The 24,833-nt window shown below is 36.8% G+C and overlaps 1 protein-coding gene across 24 annotated transcripts in view; it reads right to left on the minus strand.

The window, feature by feature from the left end:
• Window positions 1-24,833, minus strand: part of CNOT4 (CCR4-NOT transcription complex subunit 4) — a 146,160-nt gene that overhangs the window by 62,619 nt on the left and 58,708 nt on the right. For all 24 annotated transcript variants that reach the window (XM_081532999.1, XM_081532990.1, XM_081532995.1 and 21 more), the window contains exons 2-3: window positions 16,084-16,349; window positions 3,286-3,483 (exon numbers count right to left, since the gene is read on the minus strand). In XM_081532999.1, coding sequence (XP_081389125.1) covers window positions 3,286-3,483; window positions 16,084-16,257 — 372 coding nt within the window. In that variant the 5' untranslated portion in view covers window positions 16,258-16,349. The remainder of the gene's footprint in view (window positions 1-3,285; window positions 3,484-16,083; window positions 16,350-24,833) is intronic.

The raw sequence follows: 24,833 nt of genomic DNA on the forward strand, positions 1-24,833 counted from the left end.
AGTATTAGCTACTATATAAAAGGTTATATGATAGAATTATAAATGCCCAATGACATACCTAATGTGTAAAATGTCTTCCTATACTTTGGGAACACAAATGTTCATGGACATGTCAGAGAAAATAAAAAATGTAGTGACAGATGGAAGGATGACTAGATAAATGTGTGGACGAAGGAACCATACACACCACTGGTGTAAAATACATCAAAATAGGAGTTCTAAGAACAGGGGGCGGGGGCGGGGGGGATGAGGGTGGTTTATAGTCCTGGGTCTGCTATGAAACAGCTAAGTGATCCTAGGCAAGTCATTCAACTTCTCTATGCCTCAGTTTCCCATTTGTAAAAGAAAATGGTTATGTTTTTAAAGTCTTTCAGTTCCTCAAACAAGCAGCTCTTTCACGCCACCACGCGCCTGGGACACTTCAGCCCTTATTCGGTACCCAGCTAATCCCTAATCATTTTTAATCATACTTTCTTCAGGGAGGCTTTTAGTGGATCTCTGCACTAGCTAAATTACCTACTGTTTACATGTTTTCAAAAAGCCCTGTATCTCCCTATTTATAAATACTCAGCACACTTACAAGTACTTAATTCTGTCTTCTCCACTGTCTGTAAGCTTCTACGGGTAGAGAAGCTGGCTTGCTAAACTATTTCATCTCCAACATCAAAGTACCTAAAAGATTGTAAGTATTCAAGAGCTAATTTACAGAACGAATGAATAAGGTTCTAACAAATTTAAATTTTTAGGATTTAGGACATGATTACTCTTATCTCTAACTACCATATCTTCTAGGATAGGTTTTTTCTCTATTAAGCAATAAATGGATACATTTGACCATCAATCTTGGTATGAAGTTGTCCAGTGTACAAAAATTATTTTCAAAATAAGCTTTAAATTTTCCTAAATGTTCCTATTCTTCTAATCAGAATTCAGCCAAATATCAAATTGTTCATCATCCAAAAATAAGTAAATGATAGGGATCTTCTTTGACTCAAAGTTACCCCAACAATTTGAAACTTCGCGATTTCTAATGAAGCGTTCCAATCTGAAAGAGTCAGGCAGTTACACTAAAAAAAATTTTAAGGTACTATTTAGAAGTAGTAGGGTTTAATAATTAAAACACTAACCTTTGGTTTTCTTAGGGTTTCAAGAAAAACAAAAGGGAGAAACTAATGTTTAAGAAAATTCACTGTCCTCTTACCAAGCAACAGTGCTTTCAAAAGTATAAAACCAAGACAGTGATTTTTTAGGTATATTTACATTCATCATAAAGTATTCTCTTTCACTAGTCATCCCCTAAATTAATTTCTTTCTGTGTAACAGTTCTTCAGATTAATCTTACTGACACTGTGTTATTTGAAATGACTATAAATCGCTATACATAAGTAAAAACAAACTACAGATCTAAGTCACATCTCTAAGAAGCAGCAGAAACCTGTAAACCAAACATCAGACTGAGACTATGGCTTCATTTTATCCAGCGTTTGGGTGCTGCTTGGTAAGCCTCCAGTACCACAAGCGACTGGATTTTGTATTAATAAAACTAAGTACATCCATATCCAAGAGTTGTTAAATCAAAATTAAAGTTGCATTAATTTACTGGAGTAGCAAGGAGTACCCTGGTTGCCCAGTGGTTAAGACTGCACACTTTCACTGCCATGGCCCGGGTTCAGTTCTTGGTCAAGGGAACTGAGATCCCACAAGGTAGATGAGTCCTCCCCCCACCAAAAATTTTTTTTACTGGAGTAGCAACATCAGGAAAGCAAACATAGATTCTAATAAATAAGATTAGCAGGAATAAATAGAGGTGGGTAAATTAAAAACTTGCTTAGGCAAGAAATGTTCTCTGGTTGGAAAAAAGTAATGTTTAAAAGGGAGACAGAAGCATTGATACAAAGTTGTGGCAGTGTTCAAGAGTGAAATGGGATTCTACTTGTCTCGGGAGTTAAATGCTAGATAATTCAGGAAAAAGGGAGAACTGGCTGCTGAGGTTGTATCACAGGCCTAAAATGAGCTCCTTCCTTATCATTTATTAAGGAAGTCTTCTCCAGTATGAACTCTAGATACACCCCTTTGGCTTTGGAAAAAACCTCGTCTCTTGAAGATCATGATGTAGCCCACTAATGCCAGCATCTTGGACCTAGGTCCTAGTAATTCTTGAGCTGACTCCACATTTATTACCAATGACAGAGACTTCTTAGTAAGGTCACCCTCATGTTCTTCTCCTCTACAGATCTTGAAAACCTTCACAGCCTCAATACATAGTTAACTAATTAGCAATAAATATTTCTTATTCTTTCTAAACTGATTTTTACAATACCAATTTTTAGACTCCTTATATTTCCTCCTTCTGGGGCCTTTAGCCCTCTTAGACCAGTTCAAAGATTCCCACCTCCCTGAGCATATGCACTATAATCCTTCCTCTGATTGCTGCCGCCCTGAGCATTACTTTACACCCTTCTCAAGGAGTATTTCCGACAGATCCCTCAAATCCAGCTCTCTCCAACTTAAGTACACATTCTGGCTGCCATTCAGTTTCTATCTGCCTTCCCAACAATCTAGTCAGATGTCCTGGTATATCAGCAACTAAACATTAGCAGACATGTATCCAAGGGCATTAAGGAAAGTTATGAGTCCAACATTACTCTAATAAGTCTGGTAGAGGAAGGAGAGAAGAGTTAAGTAATAAACAAAAGGGTTAAGACCTCCCCTGCTTTCAACGAATGACAAAGAACCTCAATCACTGTTTCCCTCTGAATTCTCTCTCCTTCCCCAAAACTGGCTTAAAATGAATGAATAAAGAATGACGACACAGTAGAGCAACAATTCTATCACTGTTTTATAATCAAGGTTCACCACTTTGGTGTGATTAAAAAAAAAATACAGATCTCTGGTGGGTTCATGAAAATACATCTCCACTGTTGGTCCTTAATACAGCTACAGAAAAGAGGAAAGAACAGAGTAGTCATGTGTCATGAGCCTTAAGAGCACAACAGAGCCACTACCCAACTTCCACAGACTATGAGCGCTGAAGGGGACTTCAGAGATCTAATTCAACTGCCCAGTTTCACAACTGAAGAAAATGAGCCAAGAAAGATTAAGACTTTGGTCTAAGATCACAACTGGTCACTGGTTTCTTAGTGATTATTAAAAAATCATTTCCCATTATCTTCTAAGTTCTAGAATTTTCAGGTAAATCCTGCCATCGGGCAGGGCCAGCTACTATTTCCAAATAAACAAAAAGAAAAAATGCCAAGTTGAGAAAGAAAAGAGAAGATAACTTACCTCTGGGTCTGCTAGGCGCTGAGACAGACCTACAACAAAGACGAGGTTTTTTTGTACAACACGTACACTAGCCAAATGTTTGCGGTTTTCTGATATTTTCTGTTTTCTCTCATTTTGTTTCTGTTTTTTCTCATTCTTTATCCTTTGCAGTTCTTCCTGGGAGAGTGGTTTATAAACTGCTGGGTCTTCTGGATATGGCTTTAGGCATAAAACAAACACAGAAGTTAGCATTAAATGAACAGAAAACTATGAATAAATAATTTTCAAATGTTGGATGATGTGTATGCGGTTATTTGCTACATCTCTCTTTTTATTAATCTTCAAATTGTTTAACTTTTTATTTAATAAAAGTTAAATGTTACATAAAAGTGTTTTTAAATACTATTTAAGCCACTTTTGCTGCTGAAACTTAAAATATCACCAAAGGTTCTAAAATTTTAAAACACCACCCTGGTATTACTGATAATGCCTAGTACACAGTTTACAGGAAAATTAAGCTTTTAAGGTAGTAAGGGGAAAAGAGTACAAAATATCATCTAAATATAGGTTTATTGTATTACAATCAACAAATATTTAATGAAAACATATTATGTGCTTGAAGATTAGTGAAGTATTTATTCTTTAATAGGTAGACATTTCCTGTCAAAGGAGATGGGCAAATAAACAATACACAGATACTCTGGCTCAGGAGTTTGAACTTAGCTTCAATACTTATTATCCACATGGCTTTAGACAAGTCAATAGAACTCTATGTCTCCGTATCCGTGTAAGTAAAATGAAAATAATCTTAAAGGCTGGTGTAAAAATAACACTCGTAAAGCAGTTATTGTAACTGGCCCACAGTAATCTCTCAATAAATACTAGCAATTACACCACTGTAATGTTTTTCTCTCTCATCATTACAATTTTGTTTTCATTCCTACTGCTAATGCCAAGACTACTGATGGCCTAAATGAGAGCTGCAAACTGGCTTTGAATCTTGGATTATTCTTTACTGAGAGACCTTGGCTAAGTTATGTAATTTGTCTGCCTCAGTCTTCCATAAAATGGGAATCACAGTACTTTATTCAGAGGGTTTCCATGAGAATTTTTAAAAGGCAACACACTTATAAAGTGATTAAAACTGTGTCCTGCACAGAAGCATTCAATAAATCAGTTATTATTTCAGCTGGCCCTCCATATCTGCAGGTTCCACATCCTCAGATTCAACCAAATGAAACTATTTGGGGGAAAAAAATTCTACAAAAAAAGCTCCAAAAACCAACACTTGAATTTGTCATGCACCTAGCAACTATTTACATAGCATTTACATTGTATTTGCAACTATTTATACAGCATTTACATTAGATATTAGAGACTATACATAATCTAGAGATGATTTAAATTATATGGGAGAATGTGTGTAAGTTACATACAAACACTATGCTATTTTATATGAGGGACCTGAGCATCCACGGATTTTGGTATCTGTGCAAGTGGTGTGGAGGGGGCTGTTCCTGGAAAAAAAAATCCCCCACAGATACAAGAGACAATTGTATTAACAAAAAGGTTAATAATAAATGGAAGATGGAACACACTAAATAGTAACATGTAAAGCTGAATGCGAAGAGATCCCAGAAATGGGAAATTGTGCCTATCAGAATACCAGAACCTGGGATTAACAGAAACGCTGCCATCAAGAAAAAAGTGGGAATGAGGAAAAGAGAAGGGAGTATCCACAAGTCTGACACCGTGCATGCCCTTAATGTAAAGTTACTTTCATCTTTTCCATACATAAGTTTAAAAAAATTAATTAAAAAAAAAAACACCCTCTAACATGTGAGCACACTCTGAGTAATGCTGAAGGCAATTAAGAAAGTGAGATTTCTTTTCCTGTTCCATTATTTTTACTAGTAATAGCATAAAGTCTCCAAAACTCCTGTTCTTAAATATTCAGCCATAACTCGGAGTGGTCCTACAGAATATAACTGCCCATTCCATTCAATTCCCACATTTAGAAATTTGAATCTTTTTGCTAATTCGTCCTTTTTGGCATACTCCAACATACTAGTGAGTGAGAGGCATATAAAACAGCTGACTCATTAATTTACCTGACTTTGCATGACCTAAGAGTTTTACTCCAGGGTCAAATATAAAGTTTGTGTCATACATTTTAGGAGCTTACTAAATATTTGCAACATTAATACCAAGCTACTTTCTAGAATTAGAAATTCAGCACTACTAATTTTCTTCTTTAAAAAAATCTTATTTCAAAGAGCTCTTACATTTTAATTTGAGGAACCAAATGGTTAGAGACCTATTACAATAAATTCAATTCTTCAATTGATGTAACCGTGCCCATTGAAATTTTTTCTCTCTTTTCTACACTCACACTTCTGTATCTATATTATCTTCTATCTTCTTTTGGATCAATCTATCTGCGTGGATGATTTTAATCTCGTGAAGCTATTTAAAACTACATAGGCAAAAGTATAAAAATGAACTACATACAAACCAATTTAAATACCTTTCTACAATATCACTTACATTTTCATTTGCTATTTTCTATCACAGGAATTCTGGGTAGTTCCTTTTAGAGCATTTACTAAGTTTACTTGAAAGCTGTTGCCCTTCACTAACATGTGTAGTGGTGATAATCCACTCCCTGAGGCAATCAAGACTATAGATTGTTCCCAGATCCATTTCAAAGCCTGGTCCATGCTCTGCATCATTCTACTAGTTCATGATAAGTATAAAAATTGAGAAAAAGCACTTGGAAATTTTTACAGCAACTTAACATTTCCACAACATTCAAGTATGTCATCAGTGGGCTCTGAAGAATAAGATATTTATCAGTGTGGTTGTTATCAAGCTTAGGTGGTAAATCACATGACACAAGCTGGGTACTAGGTACACTCACCAGAACCCTGTATCAGTTCCCAGCAGACTGTGCTGGGGGGGTGGGGTAATGGAGGGGGGGCATAAATCTGGTTCTGCACCAGAGATGGTCTGAGAAACACTACTGTAACTTTTCTGAGAACATGAAGACTTGACAAGCATTCAGGTTTTTTTCTTTGCTAACCATCTCTGACATTGCAAAATCCTAATAAAAGATGATGCAAAATAATATAAACACCTCCAATAAATGGAGAATGAAAATGACCAAAACTCAGGTTGTGGTATCAATTCTCATGAAGTATATTACTGATGTACCATTATAGTGAGTTTGTAACACTGGTTATCCCAGTCTTTTTCTATATTACTCCAAGTGTTTTGTATGGAAATTAACACTTCTATCAGGCTTCAAAGGCTGATATATAATGATACATAATGACTGCTATATAATGACAGATTACACATACCAATACAGAAAGATCCACTACAGGAGAACAAGATAAATTAGTTTATTATGATTTATCCTCTAAAATCCTCTTACTCCAGCAACTTAAAAGAGGTTATAAATACTAACTTTTTCATCTTAACATATTTGTGAATCTGCATCTCTGTTGTTAGGAAGAATTAAATAAATTGTTTCAGATAATAGAAATCTGGTAATTTAACCTAAACACAAATGAAAAATATACGCACACATTCTATGATGGTTCCTCCTCCACACACACCACCATTAAATACCTACTCTACAAATCCGATAGAAAATTAATCATCTGATACAATAAGATGAGGAAAGAAGGTAGATTAAAGATGGGAGATGAAAACACATAATTTGAACAGCTGCAGAAAAACACTGTGACTCACAAAACTAGTAAGCTTAGTACTAAAAATGAATATAAAGAAAAATACATCTGGTCTCCTTTTTGACTGAAATACATACATTAAACCTAATTTTCTAGGAATACAGTATCAAATAAAAAGCTATAAGCAAAAAATTTTTCTTTAAAATTTTCTACTGCATGTTACAAGCTAGTGCTAAATAAGATACTTGTGGAGAAGCATTTTAAATGTGCAAAATATTTTTAATACTGTCAATTTGTCAATAAATTGCCAAACTACTAATTAAGATGGCTTATAGGCTTTAATATAATCACTTAATTCCTTCCATATGTGTAGTTATGTTTTCACTTTTATTCCCAATTTACATGTATATTTACATGTGTCTTCCGTTTTATTTTCTGATCAGACTTACCAGGACTTTGATTATTTTATTGGTTGTTTCAAAGAACCAGCTCTAACTTTTATGGAAATACACTTTCCTATTTCATTAAATTCTACTTAATCCCTACTTTCTACTGTCATAATGTTTATTCTTTTCCTAGCTTCTTAACCTGGAAATAAGCTCATTTATTTTTGCTCTTCATTTTCTAATAAATGCATTTACAGCTTCATCTTTTCTTCTTGCTAAAGACAACAAAAAATACTGTGTAGAACTTTTCAAACCAACATCTTAAAAACAATAATGATCTGCAGTGGTGAAGTCCCAAGCAAATTTCTGGATAAAAGTCAAAACCCAAAGAGGTAAGTGGAAAGGCTGAGGAACAACCAATGGGAGAGAAGAACAAATGAGGGAAGAAGCACAGCATTCAAAGTCCAAAACCAGTCCAGGGTGAAGAGTTCTGGGGAGATCGCTCCCCTGATAAGCTGAGACCAGTTCACCCCCAAAGGGCTCATAGTCTCTTAGGGTTAAGTACAGACTACAGAAAGGTCAGAACAAGATAAGAAAAAAGGAAAAGGGTGAAGAAAAAAACCATCCTAGAGAAGTGGAAACCAGCCCCAGGAAAGATGTGCACCTGAGAGAACAGAAGATTAAGGCATCCCTAATGGCAGTGTCCACAGGTTCCAGGAGAAGCCAACCAAAGCCTATCTACAGGATGGCAAATTTATCTTGGGCCTCAGAGAACTGCACAAATAACTCAGTGACAACCACGAAGCCAATACAGACCACAAATCACAGAAAGAAATAAAACAACATGAACGACAACCAGCAGAAACATCCCTCACAGACTTCAGCAACTGCAATAATTGGACAGATGTTAAAACAAGAATGTTTATCTGTTTAAACAAATATATGACAAACTTGAAAATATCTGCAGGGTATAAAAATCTTTTTTTAAAAAATCAAGTAGGAAACGAGAACATACATTACTTTTAGAAATGGAAAACAAAATTTTAAAATTCAGCAGACTATAGAGCTTATATACTATTTAACTTACATGCTGAGTACATTATGCAAAATGCCAGACTGGATGAATTCAAGCTGGAATCAAGAATGCAGGGGTAAATAACAATAATCTCAGATATGCAGATGACACCACCCTTACGGCAGAAAGCAAGGAGGAACTAAAGAGCCTCTTGATGAAAGTGAAAGAGATGAGCAAAAAAGCTGGCTTAAAACTCAACATTCAATAAATGAAGATCATGGCATCAGGTCCCAGATCTTCATGGCAAATAGATGAGGAAACAAGAAACAATGACAGACTTGATTTTCTTGGGCTCCAAAACCACTGCAGATGGGGACTGCAGCCATGAAATTAAAAGACGCTTACTCCTTGGAAGAAAAGTTATGACCAACCTAGACAGCATATTAAAAAGCAGAGACATTACTTTGCCAACAAAGGTCCATCTAGTTAAGGCTATGGTTTTTTCAGCAGTCATGTATGAATGTGGGAGTTAGACCACAAAGAAAGCTGAGCACCGAAGAATTGATGCTTTTGAACTGTGGTATTGGAGAAGGCTCTTGAGAGTCCCTTGGACTGCAGGGAGATCAAACCAGTCCATCCTAAAGGAAATCAGTCCTGAATATTCATTGCAAGGATGGATGCTGAAGCTGAACCTCCAATAGTTTGGCCACCTGATGTGAAGAACTGACTCATTTGAAAAGACTCTGATGCTGGGAAAGATTGAAGGCAGGAGGAGAAGGGGACAACAGAGGATGAGATGGTTGGATGGCATCACTGACTCAATGGACATGAGTTTGAGCAAGCTCTAGGAGTTGGTGAAAGACAGGGAAGCCTGGCGTGCTGCAGTCCATGGGGTCACAAAGAATCGGACACGACTGAGTGACTGAACTGAACTAAGACTAGACCTAAAAAAATTAATTGATTAGAAGGAATCATCTATTAATGCATTAAAGGAAGAAAAAGAAAGAAACAGAAAAGAGATTAAAAGACATGGCAGATAGTGAAAAGAACTGGAAAATATTTAATCAGAGTCCCAGAAAGAGAGAAAAGAGAATAACGACAACAGCTGATTATGTAACAGCTTAATTTTTTTCCCGAACTAATGAAACTCTAGATTTGATGATTTTGAATTGTGGGGCTGGAGAAGACTCTTGACAGTCCCCTGGACAGCAAAGAAATCAAACCAGTCAATCCTAAAGGAAATCAACTCTAACTATGCATTGGAAGGACTGATGCTGAAGCTCCAATACCTTGGCCACCTGATGCGAAGAGCCGACTCATTGGAAAAGACCCTGATGCTGGGAAAGATTGAAGGCAGAAGAGGGCAACAGAGGATGAGATGGTTGGATGGCATCACCAACTCACTGAACATAAGTTTGAGCAAACTACACGAGATAGTGAAGGACAGGGACGCCTGGCCTGCTGTAGTCCATGGGGTCTCAAAGAGTCAGACACAACTTAGCGACTGAACAGCAATAATGAAACTCACCAAATTCACAGATTCAAAAAGCCCTACACACCTCAAGCAGAATAAATAGAAATACACAAGTGAGTTCTACATTTTGGGACTGATCGATAGTCAATTTTTGTGCCCGATACACTGTATTTTAAAGTTTTGTGCAAATTTATTTGTACAAAGTTGTAGGCATGCACAAACACACATACTTGCTAACTGTGTTAATCAAATTTTTCATTCCGTCTGTGTACTTCATGCATGCCTGTGTGCTAATAAGTCCCTTCAGTCGTGTCTGACTCTGGGTGACATATTTCTAAAATACAGAAATTAGAAGTCCCTTGATTATGAAAGTGGGTGCAGTTTCTCCTGGTATTTACATCAGCTCAATATACTTCAAAGCTCTGCTAAGTAAATAAAAGTTTTGTGACTCTAGGGGATCTTTCATCAGTAAGAAAAATATCCTCTTTAACTACTTTCAAAATGTGTTGATCTTGAATCTGATTATGACTAAATAATATCAGTACTATTATACTTTCTTTCCTATGGTTTCCATTTGCCCACTCTTTTTTTCCCTCTAGTTTCATAATCTATTTCTTACATGTGTTCCTAGTCAAACAGTTCTACAAGGTTTATCAGGAAATAGAGCAGTCCCCTATATGCTTCCCCCTCAACAGTCCCCTATATGCAGTCCCCTATATGCTTCCTCCCTAGAAATAATCTGTTTATTCTTTTACATGATTCTTTTGTCATTTACTATCACATTACTGCTACTTCTTGATTTTTCAGTATTAAATATTATATTATGCAAACTCAAGATTTAGCTTTCTTTCAGCCAGCCTAACAACATATTCCAAGCCCACTTTCTAACCTTTCATCCTAATTTCGTTAGGCCAATAGTCATAATTACATTATTACAAAGTTCAAATATTTATACACTTTCACCTCCAGCTATGGCAGATTAGATGGTTAACAGACTAGGGATACCAGCATAAACAACTAGAAAACTAGACAAAATGTATGAAATAACTGTTTTCAGACACTGAACAACAGGGAATGAACAGCAAGCAGATCTATGACTTCTGAGAGAAAAGAAATAAGGCAGATAAAAACCATGAGTGTCCCAGTTTTCTGCTCTTCTGGCACTTACTGGACCCTGGCACTGGGTCTAACAGTCACATTGAGCAGATGGGACAGTGTTCAAAATTTGAAGAGGCTGAAGCAACTGAAATTTACGGGGCAAAAATACCACAAAGAGCGAACTAATACAAAAAGAGTTCCAGAAATCAATATGGAAGAACCCTGTGGTAGCCAGCTTTCATAACAGCCCTCCTGATAGAGTGTCAACAGTGAATCTGGGAAGGAAATCAAAAAGAATTAACACCAGTCACAAGTACACTCTTTCAGAATATAGATGAGGAGGAAATACTTCCTGAAGCAAGTATTTCTTTGGTACCAAATCTAAAAACAATATAAAAGAAAGCCACAGATAAATACTTCTCATAACACAGATACAAAACTCCTTACGAAAACATTAGCAAATTGAAAATAAAAAGGATAATACATCATGACACACAAATCAAACAAGATTTACCCTTGGGAGGGAAGGTTGATTAAAAAAAAAAAATCAATCAACCTAAATCACTGTTTCTACGGAACAAAGCAGATAACACACGATCACCTCGACAGAAGCAGAAAAGGCACTAACAAAATGCAACACCCACTCATGATTAAAAACTCTCAGTAACCAAAGAATAAAAGGAAATGCCCTCAACCTGATACAGACCATCTACAAAAAAATGGTAACATACTTAATAATGAAATACTTGATGCCTTCCCACTAAGACTGGAAACAAGGATATGTGCTTGTAACACTTTCATCCAAGGTTATAGTGTAGAGCTTTGTTGTTGTTCAGTTGCTAAGTCATGTCCAACTTACCCAGTGCAATATGGCAAGAAAAATAATTTTAAAAAAATAAAGACTGAAAAGAAATAAAACTGTCTTAATTCACAGAAGATATAACCATCTATTTAGAAAATCTTAACAAATCTATTTAACAAAACTCAATTATTCTACCTGTAAAAATGAATAATTAGAAAATGAAATCTTAAAAGCCATATCATGTGCCACAGCTCAAAAAACATAAAATAGTCATAGGCAAATATAACAAAACATGCTGTACTATTCTGTACACTGCAACTATATAACAGTGTTTCTGAAATGCAGAAAAATAAACCTTATTCATGAACTACATATGTCAACATTTTTAAGATGTCATTTTTCCTCAAATTGACCTGTTTATTCAATGCACTCTCAATCAAAATTTCAGTAGGCTTTTTGTACAAAATGACAAATGAATTAAAAACTTATGTGGAAAGGCTACCCAAACATCAGTCTGAAATGACCGATTCCTAATCTTTTATGTGCAACCTACCTCTTCCTCTTTGGAAACTTGTAGAACCTCTTTCTCTTTGGTATTTTGATATTTGAAAATAAAAGTTTTTTGGACTTCCCTGGGGGTACAGTGGGTAAGAGTCTGCCTGCCAATGCAGGGGACACGGGTTCAATCCCCGGTCCAGGAAGATTCCACATGACACAGAGCAAGTAAGCAAGGGTGCCACAACTACTGAGTCCACGTGCCTAGAGCCCGTGCTCTACAACAAGAGAAGCCACCACAATGAGAAGCTCATACATTGCAACAAAGCAAGCCCTGCTTGCCACAACTAGAGAAAGACTGCACACAGCAACGAAGATCCAGTGCAGCCATAAATAAATATTTTGAAAAAGGTCCTTGACTTTGTTTAATACCTAAACAATTATTATTAAAAAAGTTTGTGCCTGGCACTTGATAGGCATTTTTGATTCTTGGGGTTTTTCTTTTTTTTTTGAGGTACCACTAGTTTATAACCTTCTGTAAGTTTCACAGGTACAACATTTTATTTCTACTTCTGTGTACCCTACAGCAGGCTCGCAACCAAAAATTTAGTTTCTGTCACCAGTTGATGCTGTTTATCTATTTCACCCTCCCTCTTTGCCCTTTCCCCTCTGATAACCATTTCTCTGTTCTCTGTATCTCTGTGTTTTTATTTTGTTTGTTCATCTATTTTGCTGTTTATGTATTCCACATATGAGTGAAATCATACAGTACCTGTCTTTCTCTAACTTATTTCACTTAGCATTGACCCTTCAAGGTCCACCCAAGCTGTTGCAAATGACAAGATTCGACCTTTTTGATGGCTGAGTAATATTCCAAGGATGAGTGAGTCAGGGAGTGAGTGAGTGTGTGTGTGTGTGTACGCACATCACATCTTCTTGATCCATTCATCCACTGATGGACACTTACATTGCTTTCGTATCTTTTTTACTGTAAATAATACTACAAGGAACATAGAACATGTATCTTTTTAAATTAATATTTTTGTATTCTTTTGTTTCTTTTTAATATGAAAATATATCCTTTGGTCCTGGGAATATTCTTCACTCATATTATTGAAGATAATTTTCCTCTCTATTTGTAGTCTCTTCCTGGAACACTAACTTATTTGGCATGTGACCTTCTGAACTGATCCTCAAATCAAAGTTCTCTCTTCTGTCAAATACTCTTCTTTGCTTTTTCACATTACTTGTTAAGATATCATCTCAACTTCATTCCTCCAACTCTTTCCTTGAGTTATTTCTGCTATCACATTTAGTTTTCAGTAACAGTGCTTATTGTTCACTGACTCTTTTTTATACCATCTATTCTTGTTTCATGAATGCAGTCGCTTCCATTATTTCTGAGGTGAAAATCATACACGTGTTGAAGTTCTCCTTTCCCTGGCCAGTCTCTAGTCTTCATGAGAATCAACACTGTGTGGTGCTATGTCAGTGTACCACCCGTATCCCTGCATCTTCTGTTTCCATCAGGTATTCTTCTCAGATATGCTGCACTAAAAGGACATGCAAAGGCAGTCTAAAGCATGACCTGTGCCTATGTTTAGGGAAGCACTAATGTCCTCTTGACCCCACCAAGCTCAGCAACTAGGATCAAAGAGAAAGGTTCAACCTCATGTTTCTAAAATCTGCCTCTCTCTTCTTTTCAAAGCTATGTAAACAAAAGAGGCCCTTTCTGCAAAAAAGACAGATTTACCATCTTATGGGCCAAAATCAGGCGCTGGCTTCGACTAGCCCCCACCTGCATCTCCAGGTTTATTTAAATCATCTCAATTTGCCATCTCACATAATGCTTTTTACAGACTTTTCCCCACAGGGTTGGGCTACATGTAAACTATAGCTTCATAGTCCTCTCCAGAAACACCTGTGGTTTCCTTCTGCATTTACATAACCACTGAAGCTAGTCTCCAAAGATGTAAAGATCTTCTGGTCCCTGACTGAGATGGGTAGCTTCATAATTTTGGGTATCCAGCACTATGGCAAAGCTAAGCCAGATTCGAAGAGTTTGCCTGACCTGTACTATCTGCATCCCATGACTCATGCCATGAGATAGGTATGAGTAAGGTCTGATAGTTAAGAGACTAAGGAGAGGTTCTAAGAGTGTGGATATTAAATCAACAGAAAGAAAAAAAAATACTCCTGGTCTGACTATTTATGATAAATGACTCATCTCATATTTCTTTAATCGGGATTTTTTTCTTTTTTTTCTATAAATGTTGGAAAGCATAATCTCTCATCTTTTCCACTAACCTTCTCTTGTGATTTCACTCAGTATCATTAATTTACAAAAACATTCTACACATTGATAACTTCCAAATTTATAACTCCATATCCAAACCAACTTGAATAAATTCACCTGTCTATTCACTATCTCCATTTAGATCTCTAATAGGAATCTCAAACCTAACATGTTTAAAACCAAGTTTCTGGTCTTCTCAAAAAACCTATTCCTATTAGTCTTCCCTATCTCAGTTAACATCCATTCTCTACTTCTAGTTGTTCAGTTCAAAATCTTACTGTCATCCTCAACTCTTCTACTCGTATTGTTTTAAAACATATATATATATATATATAGTTTTGTAACTACATTAATTAACACTTAAATAGATCTCACCTTTTTTCATTCATATAACATGTTAACTGCCCACTAGATTTTAAATAAAAGACTGGACAATGCATTGTCTTCTGAGTTCTTGGTTGTTGGAATTTTTTTTTTAATAATGCAGGTATCTAAAACACATTTCTACTTTATCAAAATTTGGTAATAATGAACCCAAGAGCTCTTTTAATGGGTAAACAGAAAAGAAAGCTTAAATCATACAAATAGACATTAAAGAGAAGGCAAAAAATAGATATCTGCATTAATCCCTAAGGTAACAAATAAAGAAAGACCTTCAAAACAGAGATGTAGCAATCTTATTCATTCTAATAGGTCATTCACTACACTATAACTGTTGTATCTGCTTAATAAAACAACCAGACCCAGAAAATTACTTTAAAAATCATAGATATTTTTTAATTTAGAGGGGATTCAAAGGACTTGCATGTGACCACCGAACCTACTACCCAAAATTTGAAGCCTTAGACAAATTACTTAGAAGGCCTAGTTTCCTTATGTGTACAATAGGGATAGCACTATCAGCCTAGAATTGTCAACAGATGAGTAAGCGCTACCTTCTGAATCAGGATTTCTCTTGTCATTTTAACTAACACTCTTTTTCAGTAAACATCAAAACGTCTCTATTTTGTACTAGAAAACTAAAACAAATTTCTCCCCAGATGTAAAACTGATTGTGTTTTTCCAATTTGACACCATCCTATCTAAATCTACTGCCTCTCACTACTCCTAATCCTTGGTAAAGAATCTGCCTGCAGTGTAGGAGATCCAGGTTCGATTCCTGGGTCAGGAAGATCCCCTGGAGAAGGAAATGGCAACCCACTCCAGTATCCTTGCCTGGAGAATACCACGGACAGAGGAGCCTGGCAGGCTACAGTCTATGGTGTCGCAAGAGTCAGACACGACTTGGCGACTGAACCACCACCACCGACTGTCAATCTCTTCAGATAAGAAAACTAAAGGCCAACCAGAGAGGTTCTATGACTTTAGCAAGGTAATATATTTAGTTAACCATAATGTTGAGACTCTGACTCCCAGGGTAGTGTTCTTTACACTTTATGATATCTTAAAAATATAATGTCACACTTTATCTCACCTGAGTTGTGTAGATTCTATTAAATCTACTTACTCACAGGCATGGGGGAAAAAACTAAACACAAAGTTATTTTGGAGCATTTACCTTTCTACATGCAGGACAAAGCCCATTTTCATCAGTGCGAATTCGATGCCAACAAAAGCGGCAAATCTGGTAGCCACAGGTGCAAGGGAAAAAGTTGATATCATCTATCTCCAAGGGCTCCATGCAAAGAGGACATTCCACAGGGTCTTCCTTCGCGTCAGGACTGCGAGACATCTTCACTTTTATTAAACAGCAGCAAAAGTTTATAATAATTTAAGGGAGAAGGAAGTTCAGCACTGAGAACTAAACTGTAGAACTTTAAAGACCTGTATGAGAAAAAACAAAATATACTGCTTACTACTGAAAAACAATGGCATTTTCAACAATCAAGAATCATATTATCAACAAATTTGAAAAATATTAATCAGATCAATTTTTGCTATCATCTCAGAAGATGGAATTCTGAGCATTTTGCATGTCAAGATAAAAGACCTGAGAGGTTGTTACATTTTTTGATTCAACAGAAAGAGAAAAAAACTTGCTTTTTTAGCTAAAACATTTAACACAAAACCAGTACTAATCATAGCACATTTTAGAGTAATAAATACTATACAGAAGCACATTCATCTTAAAACACATTCTAAATTTAAACTGTCTTATCTTTGACCTAAAAGATAGTAGTAATACTGCCACGTAACTAAGAGTAATAGTCTAAAATGTGTCCTAATGTACAAATAAATTTAATAAAGAAGAGAGGCTTCAGATGTCCATTACATGTTAATATCAAACCATGACCACAGAAAATATAAGAGCTGAAAAAATGTGCCACAGAAGCTAGCTGTTTACAATTAAATAGGTATTAACATGCCAATAAAAATTTCATTTCTGGGAAAATAAGCACATATTAAACAAATGAAAATAGTCCTTTTTATTGCAGAAATGCTACTAAAAGCCCAGAGAAAGGGGGAAGAGAACAAATAGATCTCCATGATTCAAAGTCTTTTTAAAAATTAAATAATTTATCTTTTTAGATTATGGAGAATTGAAAATTTTAGGCAAAAGTCACTGTTAAATTAAAATGTTATGTCAAAATAACAGAGATGTTTATTTACATAATTTGACAAGTTAATTCTAAAGTTTACATGAAAGAGAGTAAATGCATGAGAAATGCTTTGAAACTTCAAAAGGGGGAACTTGGGAATTTGTGCTATCGGATATTGAGCTGTACCACAAAGCTATAGTAACAAATGATTTGATAGTGATACAAAAACAGACAAAAGATCAAAAAAACTAAATAAGGAGTTTAGAAACAGACAATGAATTAGATTTCAATATTTGATAAAAGACACATAACATCAATATGGCAAGGATGGACCCAATTTATAAAGAGTAACAGGATCCTGCTCTATTTTGAGAAAGTAACAGTATATAGCCATCTCACACTGCAATCAAAATAAATCCCAGATGATCTGTCTAAAGAGTTATACAGTGAAATAAACTATTAAAGTGTTAGAAGAAAACAAAATTTTTTAAAAATTTGGGATACAGAAAGTCTTCCTAAGAAAAAAACATACATTCATAAAAGATAAGTATAATCAACTTAGCAAAAGTAAAAAGAGAAAGACAAAATCGAAGGCAAGCAACAGAGTAAAGGATATATTCACTGTATATAAGAGTTACTGTCCTGAATATAAAAAGGAATCTTACAAGCAATGTTTAAAAGGCAAATATGTCAGAAGAAAAGATGAGAACAGAATATGATCAGTAGTTCACAAAAGAAGTACAAATGACTACAACATACAAAGAGATGATCAACCTCTTTAGGTAGTAAACAGTGAGATAGCATTTCCCTGCACCAGCCTGTCAAAGTCAGTCGCCCCACAAAGCAGAGATCATCACTGAAATAAGTTCCTCTTTACAAAGAGTAAATGCGAGCACAAAGAGTACCTTGCATTAAGTGTTAGTTGCTCAGTTGTGACTGACTCGTCGCGACCTCATGGACTGTAGCCCATCACACTCCTCTGTCTATGGGATTCTCCAGGCAAGAATACTGGAGTGGGTTGCCATTCAGGGTATGCCATTCAGGGAATTCTTGCCTGGAGAACCCCATGGACAGAGGAGCCTGACAGGCTACAGTCCATGACGTTGCAAAGATTCGGACACAACTGAGACAAAGTGAAGAACAAAAGAGCCTCTTGATGAAAATGAAAGAGGAGAGTGAAAAAGTTGTCTTGAAACTCAACATTCAGAAAACTAAGACCACAGCATCTGGTCCCATCACTTAATGGCAAATAGATGGGGAAACAGTGACAGACTTTATTTTTGGGGGCTCCAAAATCACTGCAGATGGTGACTGCAGCCATGAAATTAAAAGATGCTTACTCCTTGGAAGAAAAGTTATGACCAACCTAGACAGCATATTAAAAAGCAGAGACATTACTTTGTCAACAAAGGTCTGTCTAGTCAAGGCTATGGTTTTTCCAGTAGTCATGTATGGATGTGAGAGTTGGACTATAAAGAATGCCGAGTGCAGAAAAACTGATGCTTTTGAACTGTGGTGTTGGAGAAGACTCTTGAGAGTCCCTTGGACTGCAAGGAGATCCAACCAGTCCATCCTAAAGGAAATCAGTCCTGAATATTCATTGGAAGGACTGATGTTGAAGCTGAAACTCCAATACTTTGGCCACGTGATGTGAAGAACTGACTTATTGGAAAAGACTTTGATGCTGAGAAAGATGGAAGGCAGGAGGAGAAGGGGACGACAGAGGATGAGATGGTTAGATGGATCACCGACTCAACAGACATGAGTGTGAATAAACTCCAGGAGTTGGTGATGGACAGGGAGGCCCGGCGTGCTGCAGTCCATGGGGTCACAAAGAGTCAGACACGACTGAGCGACTGAACTGAACTGAACTCTCCAGGGTATCTTCCTGAACCAGGGATAGAACCCGGGTCTCCTGAATTGCAGGCAGATTCTTTACCATCTGAGCCCCCAGAGAAGCCCACCTTGCCTTAAATTGCACAGCTATTAAGTGGTGGTGCCTGAATTCATTCCAGGAAGTCTTAGCCCCAGAATCTGTGCATTTAACCAGTCCTTTAAATCACCTACGAATTTATTCTACATAAACACTCACATATGCACCAAGTACTTTTCTGTAGGTTTTGCAGCATTGCCGGCAACAGTAGAACTATAAACAATGTTAACTGTCCATCAGTTGGCAAATCATTATGCAAATAATGATATAGCCATTAAGTTGATGTGTGTTGAATCAAAAGATATTTATTATACAGATTTTTTTAAATTTGTAAACGTAACTAACATAAATATACAGTAACTTCAATATAAATATATAAAATCTGTATGTGTATATTTTATTTGTTTCTCAAAGAAAATAAAGCATATTAAAGGTTTTACACCAAAATGTTACCCATATCACAAAAGATAAAATGGAGTTACTAATTTCATTTTGAAAATCTGTATTATCTGTACTGCTATGACAAACCCTTCTTCAATTCAAATGGCAAAAAAAATTAAATTGAAAAAGAAATTATTTTCATCTCCTTTAGGAAAATAAAATCTGACTTGTGTTAATAATTAGAAAAATGAAATATCTTATGAATCCATAATTATTTCAAAATATAAGTTTTTTAACGGCATATATATTTATAAACAATTCAGAAATCCCAGTTTACAGACCCAGTTTTGCCACTATCAGTTTTCTCATATATAAAACTAGGAGTTTAATCTTACGGTTTCCAGAGAGATAAGAGGGGAGGGATAAATTGGGAGACTGGGACTGACATACACAGTACTATATATAAAATAAATAATAATGACCTACTGTATAGCACAGGCTTCCCAGATGGTGCTAGTGGTAAAGAACCCAACTGCCAATGCAGGAGACATAAGGGATATGGGTTCGATCCCTGAGTTGGGAAGATCCCCTGGAGGAGAGTAGGGCAACCCACTCCAATATTCTTGACTGAAGAATCCCATGGACAGAGGAGCCTGGCAGGCTACAGTCCACAGGGTCACAAAGAGTTGTACACAACTGAAGTGACTTATCACACACACATGCACTGTATAGCACAGGGAAATCTACTCAATACTCTGTAATGACCTATATGGGAAAAGAATCTATAAAAGGGTGAATATATGTGTATGAATAACTGAAAAACTGATTAACTTTACAGCAGAAAGTAACACTACACTGTAAATCAACTATACTCCAATAAAAAATTTTAAATAAATAAAATGAGAGGTGTTTAAGACAATGCAAAAGTAAGACTGTAAGCTTCCAAGTCCATGTCCTTTCTAAAATGGTAAGGATTACTAAAGCTATGATTAACTGAAGGTGCAGCCACATTCTCCTCAGTATATAGTGTAAATGTCCTGAAAGTAAAAATGACATTACTGTTTCAAAAAATTAAATTCTATAGGAAATCTGGAAATCTCTACTTTATTATCTGAGTTCTTGTCCCCTATATTACCTGCAACTGCTATCACAACACAGTATATATTTAACATATATAAAAATGCTCCGTATCACCAAAGACTCCCATGTAGTTAAGTGTACAAAATAAATATTTCGTACAATATACCCAAAATCATGCTCAAAAGTTCCTTATTACTCATAATGTGCCATATACATGGTTTTATACTTAGGACCATTTTCAAAAGATCTATGTAAAATGCACTACAAAATGCCAAGAACTGAAGCTGCAATGGAAAATAGTTTAGTGGTTCCTCAAAAAGTAAAACATGGAATTAGCATCTGGTCCAGCAATTCTACTTTCGGGGCTATACCAAGAGAATTAAAGGAGGACCTGAACAGATACTTGCACACAAATATTCATAGAAGAATTATTCACAGACAACCCAACCATCCATTAACAGATAAAAGGATAAATAAAATGCAGTCTGTATGTACAATGTAATGTCATTCAGTCATAAAAGAAGTGAAATTCTGATACATGCTACAACGTGGATAGGGCTTCCCAGGTGGCTCAGTAGCTAAAGAATCCTCCTGCAAAGCAAAAGATGTGGGTTCAATCCCTTGGCCGGACGATTCCCTGGAGAAGGGCATGGCAACCCACTCCAGTAGTCTTGCTTGGAAAATCTCATGGACGGAGCAGCCTGGTGGGGTCTAGTCCATAGGGTCACAAAGAGTCAGGCAAGACTGAAGTGACTGAGCATGCACAATGTGGATGAACTTTAAAAACATTATGCTAAGTAAAATAAGCCAGAAACAAAAGACAAAAATAGTACTATTTCACTGACAGGAGGTATCTAAAATAGGCAATTTATTGACACAGAAAACAGAACAGAGGCTGAGGGGAGGAGAGAGAATGGGAAGCTTCTGTTTAATAAGTACAGAGTTTCGGTTTGAGAAGACAAAAAAAATTTAGAAATAACAAGTGTTGATGGTAAAACAACATTGTGAATGTACTTAATACCACTAAATTGTATGCGCAAAAATACTTAAAGTAGCAAGCTTTATGTTCAGTTCAGTCGCTCAGTAGTGTCCGACTCTTTGTGACCCCACGGACTAAAGCACACCAGGCTTCCCTGTCCATCACCAACTCCCGGAGCTTACTCAAACTCATGTCCATCGAGTTGGTGATACCATCCAACCATCTCATCCTCTGTCGTTTCCGTCTCCCCCTGCCTTCATTCTTTCCCAGTATCAGGTGTTTTTCAAATGAGTCAGTTCTTCGCATCAGGTGGCCAAAGTATTGGAGCTTCGGGTTCAGTATCAGTCCTTCCAACGAATATTCAGTACTGATTTCCTTTAGGATGGACTGGTTGGATCTCCTTGCAGTCCAAGGGACTCTCAAGAGTCTTCTCCAACACCACAGTTCAAAACATCAATCCTTCGGCACTCAGATCTCTTTATGGTCCAACTCTCACATCCATACACGACTACTGGAAAAACCATAGCTTTAACTACACAGACTTTTGTCAGTAAAATAATGTCTCTGCTTCTTAAATATGCTGTCTAGGTTGGTCACAGCTTTCCTTCCAAGGAGCAAGCGTCTTTCAATTTCATGGCTGCGGTCACCATCTGCAGTGATTTTGGAGCCCAAGAAAATAAAGTCTCTCACTGTTTCCATTGTCTCCCTCATCTATTTGCCATGAACTGATGGGACCAGATGCCATGAACTTCGTTTTTTGAATGTTGAATTTTAAGCGAGCCTTTTCTCTCTCCTCTTTGGCTTTTATCACGAGACTCTTCAGTTTGTCTTTGCTTTGTGTCATAAAGGTGGTGTCAACTGCTTATCTTAAGTTATTGATTTCTCTCTGCAATCTTGATTCCAGCTTGTGCTTCATCCAGTCTGGCATTTCACATGATGTACTCTGCATATAAGTTAAATAAGCAAGTTAACAATATACAGCCCTGACCTACTCCTTTCCCAATTTGGAAACAGTCTGTTGTTCCATGTCTGGTTCTAAGTGTTGCTTCTTGACCTGCATACAAATTTCTCAGGAGGCAGGTATGGTGGTCTGGTATTTCCATCTCTTTAAGAATTTTCCACAGTTTGTTGTCATCCACACAGTCAAAGGCTTTTAGCGTAGTCAATGAAGCAGATGTTTTTCTGAAATTCTCTTGCTTTTTCTATGATCCAACAGATGCTGGCAATTTGATCTCTGGTTCCTCTGCCGTATCCAAATCCAGGTTAAACATCTGGAAGTTCTTGGTTCACGTATTGTTGAAACCTAGCTTGGAGAATTTTGAGCGTTACTTTGCTAGCGTGTGAGATAAGTGCAATTGTGTGGTAGTTTGAACATTCTTTGGCATTGCCTTTCTTTGGGATTGGAATGAAAAACATTCTTTGTCATTGCCTTTCTTTGGGATTGGAATGAAAACTGACCTTTTCCAGTCCTGTGGCCACTGCTGAGTTTTCCAAATTTGCTGGCATATTGAGTGCAGCACTTTCACAGCATCATCTTTCAGGATTTGAAATAGCGCAACTGGAATTCCATCACCTCCACTAGCTTTGTTCGTAGTGATGCTTCCTAACACCCACTTGACTTCACATTCCAGGATGTCTGGCTCTAGGTGAATGATCACAGCATCGTGGTTATCTGGATCATTAAGCTCTTTTCTGTATAGTTCTTTATGTCACATATATTTTGTTAAAAAATTAAAATATACACTATACACACAAATGCAGTATATAATACACAGCACTTTTGAAAAAAGGTTTTTAAGAATTTGGTTGCTTTATTTAAATTAATTAATCCTCTAGTTTTCCATCAATCTGGCAGTGAATTTATGGTAAGTTAAATGTGTGTGTGATACAAGTCCATTGAATCAGTTCAGTTCAGTCGCTCAGTCGTGTCCGACTATTTGCGACCCCATGAATCGCAGCACGCCAGGCCTCCCTGTCCATCACCAACTCCTGGAGTTTACCCAAACCCATGTCCATTGAGTCGGTGATGCCATCCAACCATCTCATCCTCTGTCGTCCCCTTCTCCTCCTGCCCCCAATCCTTCCCAGCATTAGGGTCTTTTCCAGTGAGTCAACTCTTCGCATGAGGTAGCCGAAGTATTGGAGTTTCAGCTTCAACATCAGTCCTTCCAATGAACACCCAGGACTGATCTCCTTTAGGATGGACTGGTTGGATCCCCTTGCAGTCCAAGGGACTCTCAAGAGTCTTCTCCAACACCAGTTCAAAAGCATCAATTCTTCAGCACTCAGCTTTCTTCACCGTCCAACTCTCACATCCATACATGACCAATGGAAAAACCATAGCCTTGACTAGACTGACCTTTGTTGACAAAGTAATGTTTCTGCTTTTAAATATGCTATCTAGGTTGGTCATAACCTTCCTTCCAAGGAGTAACTGTCTTTTAATTTCATGGCTGCAATCACCATCAGCAGTGATTTTGGAGCCAAAAAAAATAAAGTCTGACACTGTTTCCACTGTTTCCCCATCTATTTCCCATGAAGTGATGGGACCAGATGCCATGATCTTAGTTTTCTGAATGTTGAGCTTTAAGTCAACTTTTTCACTTTCCTCCTTCACTTTCATCAAGAGACTTTTTAGTTCTTCTTCACTTTCTGCCATAAGGGTGGTGTCATCTGCATATCTGAGGTTATTGATATTTCTCCTGGCAATCTTGACTCCAGCTTGTGTTTCTTCCAGCCCAGCGTTTCTCATGATGTACTCTGCATATAAGTTTAATAAGCAGGGTGACACTATACAGCCTTGATGTACTCCTTTTCCTATTTGGAACCAGTCTGTTGTTCCATGTCCAGTTCTAACTGTTGCTTCCTGACCTGCATACAGGTTTCTCAAGAGACAGGTCAGATGGTCTGGTATTCCCACCTCTTTAGGCAGAACTTAATGATGATTAGTCTTTTTAAGGGGGTGAGAGTTTATCTTTTTTTAAGGCATATTTAAGCTTTCTTATAAGAAAACTAACTGGTTGTTCTAACTGTATCCAATATACTAATAACATTACTTATGATACTCTCTAGGTAAAAAGATTTTCACTTTATTAGAAAAGTCAGATGGCTGACCAGTGAAGGTTTTTGCCACCTAAAAGTTCATTGTATCCTTTACTCACTTAGTGATTCAATAAATAATTATTAAGCTCTTGTTTCAAATTCTAGCCTAAGTCCTGAGATAAGTGACCCTAAAGGGCAAACCTTGGTTTCCTGTCCCAATTTAAACCCAAAACAAAAGAAAGTCATAATAAGTCAGTATATTAATTATGATAAAAGGTGATAATGCTGTGTGTGTGTGTGTGTGTGTGTGTGTGTGTGTGTGTTCAATCGCTAAGCTGTGTCTGACTGTTTGC

The sequence above is a fragment of the Giraffa tippelskirchi genome, chromosome 10, assembly GCF_054371585.1.
Source record: "Giraffa tippelskirchi isolate mGirTip1 chromosome 10, T2T-mGirTip1v1.2.pri, whole genome shotgun sequence".
Lineage (NCBI taxonomy): Eukaryota > Metazoa > Chordata > Mammalia > Artiodactyla > Giraffidae > Giraffa > Giraffa tippelskirchi.